A 6,226-nucleotide genomic window follows, 5' to 3' on the forward strand; every position below is an offset into this window, starting at 1 on the left:
TAGAATTCTGGTATTTCATTTAACAGTAATATCTTGGTTGGCCTATTGTTTCCCTCCCCATTTTTTCCAACTTTATACAAGTTCTCAATTCCACTTTCCCACATGTTTAAAATGCATATTCTTGATTATGTGAAGACTGGGATCTAAAATGTTCTACAGAGTACAATACTTCATATTTTGGAAGGATAGACATATAGAGTAAGGATGACGGGGTGTGTGTTGGGCAATGATAGTTGAAATCCAGATACCTGGATTTCATACAAAATAAAAACAAAGTGCTAGAAAAAATACCAGGGCAGGCAGCCCCTGTGGAAAAGAAATAGATTTAAAGGCTCATGTCAAAAAACCTTCAGGACTTGTTAAAAATAAAGCTTTCCTGAAGGCAGTTTAGAACTTTGCTCACCAACAGCTTCATGAGCAATAAATACAGATACTGTATTCAAAACAGCTTCCACCTTTCAAAATAAAACTTTGAATTTGAAGAAATGCCATTTGACATAGTTGAGGTAGTGAACTTTAATTTAGAACCTCAGTGGAAACAACCTCCCCCCCAAAAAAAAAACTAGCAATACAAAGTTTGCAGTTCCCATGTGCGATATAAAAATAAATTACAGACTTAAGATACAAAATATTTTATTTTGAAACCTGAGCCAAGTGTCATGGAATGTTTACAAAATAATCTGCTACTTCAATGCTGCAAGTTGCTGTCAATACTAACAAAAATATGAAACATGGCCTAGCCTTAACAAGTCAAGATTGTAGTCCAAAAATGCTTTAGAAATTATCATTTTCAAATACCGATTCCAAAATACATTTAACTTCCAGAGAAATTTTTTCACATAGTGCATAATTTCAAGCACGTTCTCCTCTGATTCGCCGGGCCAGCTGAATGTCTTTGGGCATGATAGTTACTCTTTTAGCATGGATGGCGCACAAATTGGTGTCCTCAAATAAGCCAACCAAATAGGCCTCACTGGCTTCCTGCAATTAAGTTAAATCTTTCATTAAAAAAATTGTAATAACTTAACATTTACCTTCTTATAGATTTACCTTTATATTCTAACTTACAATGAGTCAAAATCCCATGGTAAAATATTATAAACTGCCTGAGATTCACCCCCCCCCCCCCCCATGTAACATGCTCATGGTTTGTTCCTTCCACATTATCCATTCATTTCCTTGAAAGTTTGAGCCAAGGTATTCATCCTGGCTAGAGAACAGAATTAGACATAGTCCCAAAGAAATCTCAAACACTGATGTTATATCCTCAAAAGGAATGTGTAATACCAGGCACTAGTATCCAATGACGGCAAGTTTTATATTCTTTATTTTAAAAACTTTTAAAATTGTGTTTTCAAATAGTTACAGAATAAAAGTGTATGAAAAAGAAAATATGTTACCCATCCCCCCCTCCCCTTAACCCCTCCCCCCTAACATCCCTATAGAAAAAAAAAGAAGAAAGAAAGAAAAAAAAAAGGAATGCCTGGATACTGGAAGATCCCTACATGCTCCATGGAGCTCGTAATAACTTTAGTATATATATTTATTTTTTTCCCCAAGTAACCAATTATTTCATCTTCGGAGCACCTATATATTTAATCCTATCTTTTGTAAATAAGGGCTGTACAAATTAAACAAGTTCAGAATTGAAGTGTACTTGAAACTAATGCAGGACTCTACATGCAAACATTAAATATATTTCACATCTAATCAGCAGACGACAAGTATTTACTGTAAGTGACTGGATAATGGCAAAGTATGTTTTTCCTTTAACTATCTCCAACAACCTATGCAAGGCATGGGTTTGGTCATAAGTATTAGATATTGATTTTATATAGGTATTCGAGCCTACAGTTATAGGCACAAACAGAATTACTCAGTTTGAAATTTCTAATATTAGATACCATACCTGCAAAGCTCCAATTGCAGCGGTCTGAAACCTCAAGTCAGTTTTGAAGTCCTGGGCAATTTCCCTGACCAGACGTTGGAAGGGTAGTTTACGGATAAGTAATTCAGTGGACTTCTGGTATCGGCGGATTTCTCGTAGAGCAACTGTGCCTGGCCTATTTGTGTTAAGATAAACATTACTAAAAAATGCAAATACACTCTATTTATCAAAGCAGTCAGGTTAAGCCAAAGTAGTTTCAGCTGACATTTCTCCAGTGCCATAAGAGAAACCACAGTAACCACAAAATACTCATAGCATAATCTCTCTGCACTTGCTGTTCTCATATCTGTGCTTACCTACGGTACATAATCCTTTCCGAAGAAGGGCATTCCCAGATGGTTGTGTGGCTGGCAGCAAATTAGCGCATCCACATTTGCACAACAGTTCTTTCAGCCACACAAAATACTGGAATGCAGCAAGTCAGGCAGTGTCTACAGAGGGGAAGAAACAGTCGACATTTCGGGCTGAAACCCTTCATCAGGACTGGGAAGGAAGGGGGTAGAAGCCAGAAAAAGGTGGTGTTGGGGTGGGGAAAGAGTATAAGGTGGCAAGTGATACTTAAGACCAGGTGATAGTTTTACTGCCGTCTTTGGATGCAGCTAAGATCAACGATATTTTAAAGATTAATTGACAAGTGACAAGTATACAGAAAGTAAATTGTTTCTGTATATCGAATGGCATTAGCCTCTTCTTGCATATGTATCTGCAGTTTGAAGATATCACCGATATAGTTTCATGCAAGAAAAAACATAAAAATGCCATGTCCTCGAAGACAACTTCTGGCTGAGGAGCTGAATGTGCATGCCTAAAATAACAAGTCCTTTTGAAAGACAGAAATACTTCTGTTTGTCAAAAGGGTGGCACACTTGTATAGCAGCTAGCGTAATGCCATTACAGTGCCAGCAACCTGGGTTCAGTTCTGCCACCATCAGTAAGGAGCAAGTATGTTCTCCTCAAAACTGCGTATTGGTTAGTTGGTCAATTGATCACGTGTGTATTTGAATGGTGTCGGACTGGGTGGGCTTGTTACTGGGCTGTATCTCTAAATAAATAAAACAAAGTTAATAATATTCATAAACAATAAAAAAATCTTCAAAATTTCAGAATAAAAATAATGCATTAAAACTTGGACCATAGTAGAAAACAAATCTATTTAATTGAGTTGACTCAATTAATTGTAAATATGTATAATGTTAATAAAATGGAAACAATACAAATCTTGACTTACTCATTGTCATTTTTCTTCATTGAAATGAATGTGTTTGTCACCAAGATTTCAATTACCTGTCATTTTAAACAGTATCCCACTTCATTGGGAAAAACACAGTGAAGGGCCTCTCTTCAACACCCTTCCTACTGTCCCCTCATCCCAAACAAGGCATTGGCACCTGCTGGATTATATTATCCTCCAAGTGAGGAACAGCAAGGTAATTTATATGAACATGCCATTACAAGTGCTGATAACATTGCCTAGCCTGATTATTCTGTCTACCATATTAGTTTCAAGGCAGCAGCAAAAGAAATCAATGTTGGAGATCTCAATGACAAAATACTTGTGTTCTGCTTTTAACCTTTCTACCAAGAAACAGCTCATTTGATGAGAATGATTACATCACCAAGGAGCTAACCAACTGCAAGCACAACCTATTCTTGAATTGGAAACTTTGACCTGAAATGGCCAAACAGAAAGTGCTACACTTAAAGAACAAATAGTGGATGGACAGAACAAAGTCTGCAACATAAATCATAACATGTACAAATTCTTTAGTATTCAACACCAGCGTTTCAGTAGCAGACTGTGTCCTTAATGGAATTCTAAATTTGTCAGAGTAGACCTTCAGACGAATTTACAATTTCATTTCTCCATTATTTTAAGGCAGGAGGGAGGAAATTTCAGCCAATACTAGCTCAAGAATAACTATTTTATTCCCCATTAATTTTCCATGCAACCTATAAAGCCAAACAATCCACATATCCTTGGGATATTGGGAGAAGCCAAAGGGCCCGGGAAAAATCAACATGGTTGCATCAGAAGAGAAGCGCACATCACTTCCTAAGCTGTCCATGGAGGTTAAGCCTTTCATACCTGTGGCAGATATCACACTGACCTCATCACTGGAGTGGGAAGTACACGGCTCAGCTGCTCGAAGTAGTTCTCTGGAGTACAAATGCACCAGCTTTAGACATTCAACCACCCCGGGATCCATTTTCAATTCTTCCTTTCTCCTCTACTGCCATTTCAAAGTTTATCTCCCCCATTTTCGGCCTGCCCCACTGCCACCTGTATCGCTGATGCACACCAAATAACAGACCATCGGACTTCTCTCTACAGTTTTAATCCTCCCCCGTTTCTGGTGATAAGTCAGCAGCAACCTGGAAAGTTAACTGTTCCTCTCTCCACAAATGCTATCTGCCTTGAGTATTATAAAAAACAACACTCACAAAATGCTGAAGGAACTCAGCAGGTCAGGCCGCTTTTATGAAAATTAATAAACGGTCGACGAATCATCACACTGTTTTTGTTTCATAAACTGCGTTCACGTTACAATTTCAACAGGCAAATTCATCCAGTGAAAGTGCAGGGAGTCGCCATTTGACTCCGTGGGGAGCCCAACATCAAAAACAACCGAAGTGACGGCCGACAGGGACGGCTCTGGAAGATTTCTACATTGACCCGAAGCGGTCAATAAGTGCCTCCTATTGTCAATCTGGCCCTCTCAGCAGGAGACTTTACAGACTGAAACACATTAACTATAAGACAATTTGAACCACAGGCTCAGTTAAAACAACTCAGGGAATAAGGTACAAGTAATTATAGACCGTAAAGAAGGGCATCCATTAATTGGGAATTATTCCATGACCTTAAGAAACGGGAGGGAGGCAGTACAAGCCGGAGTCCACTCACCTATAACGATGAGGCTTCTTCACCCCACCGGTGGACGGAGCGCTTTTCCTAGCCGCCTTGGTGGCCAGCTGCTTCCTGGGCGCCTTACCACCGGTCGATTTACGGGCGGTCTGCTTTGTACGCGCCATCTCCGTTCATAGGATCTGTAGACACGGACGGAAAGATTAAAATTTCACTACGTTCAACTTTACGTCGCCAGTCTCCAGGGCCGCTCCACTCACACACCAGCCTGCCTGCATTTCGTGGCGGCGCTGTGGCTCCAAAGGGGAGTATGGGGGCGGGTCTCCGACTCGGATTCTTGCAATGAAATGGCGGTCGCATAACCCTGCTTAACCTCCCGATGGCAAAACTTTCATTTCAGAGCCCAGCCAAACCGTACTTAATATCCTGGTACGGATCACGGTGGCATACGTTGACAATAAAATTAACCTTTGAATAGATAATGGTTTATCATTGTTTATTCCCACCCACGCCCCGAATCTGAAACTACACGGAATAGTACACACAATCCAATGGCAAAAAGTATTCACGCAAATTAGTACGAAGACGAAAAGACCAATCAGAGACATTGCTATTACAAATTTCTACTCCGAATTTAACGCACAAGGTTTACAAATCTTCATACACGCTCTAGCTGCCGCACTCTACTTTTGTGTCACGTTTGACGTCATTCCAGGGCCAACGTTCCTTAAAGCCCATTGGCCAAAGCTGTTTAAGCGATTGGACTGACAGTAAATAACGCTGACTCCGCCCCATCAGTGCTTAATTCACACATTGATTTTAAAAAAGGAATCGCTTCAGCATTTTTTAAATTCCAAAACAAAAATTTAGATTATTCACTTACCGTTTTGAATTCAGATTGATATTTGGAACCTAACGTTACTGGAAACTGAACAAATTAATTATGTCAAAATCCAATGGTTTGGAGGTAACCACCAACCGGACGTTGCTGATGAAAGGCGGCCAGTCCACGTTTGCTCTCTACTGTTCTCGTAAAGAGAGGAGAGGTAGTCATGTTTTATGAGTCACATTCCCATTCTCTCCTTGACCCTGTGGACAATTCCCAGGTCAGGCCGAGGTACAGTCCAGGAGTTGTTCACCCTGTAATTTAATCAGCCCTGCACTCACTAGCCCCCTCTTAAAAAATCAACGTCCGTTTCCAGATCTCATTTTACACTTCGTTTATATGCCACGATAAAAGTGTTGCGATTCAATGGAATACCCTTACATATTTCTCCTCCGCTTTCAAGCAAGACTTCTCTTTAATCCACTCAACAGTCTGTACACAACATATATTCCTGTCATTTTTGTATTAGAAATTCAAGTCGGAATTCGGTAGTTTGCAGAGTTGCAACATTGCGGAAATAACCTTG

General features: G+C 39.8%; 1 protein-coding gene across 3 annotated transcripts; it reads right to left on the bottom strand.

Annotated features, from left to right (window-relative positions):
• Window positions 1-616: 616 nt before the first annotated feature.
• On the bottom strand, window positions 617-5,546 carry LOC140735614 (histone H3.3A-like). Of its 3 annotated transcripts, none has more exons than XM_073060860.1 (4): window positions 5,458-5,546; window positions 4,854-4,996; window positions 1,910-2,063; window positions 617-981 (listed from the first exon to the last, which is right to left on the bottom strand). In XM_073060860.1, the coding sequence occupies exons 2-4, from the start codon at window positions 4,979-4,981 to the stop codon at window positions 853-855; spliced, it is 411 nt and encodes a 136-aa protein (XP_072916961.1). In that variant the 5' UTR covers window positions 4,982-4,996; window positions 5,458-5,546; the 3' UTR covers window positions 617-852. The 3 variants fall into 3 exon arrangements, with proteins under 3 accessions (XP_072916961.1, XP_072916963.1, XP_072916962.1); XM_073060862.1 differs by having other exon boundaries at window positions 5,479-5,514; XM_073060861.1 differs by lacking the exon at window positions 5,458-5,546 and adding an exon at window positions 5,360-5,378.
• Window positions 5,547-6,226: the final 680 nt, after the last annotated feature.

This window comes from Hemitrygon akajei, chromosome 11 (assembly GCF_048418815.1).
Source record: "Hemitrygon akajei chromosome 11, sHemAka1.3, whole genome shotgun sequence".
Classification (NCBI taxonomy): domain Eukaryota; kingdom Metazoa; phylum Chordata; class Chondrichthyes; order Myliobatiformes; family Dasyatidae; genus Hemitrygon; species Hemitrygon akajei.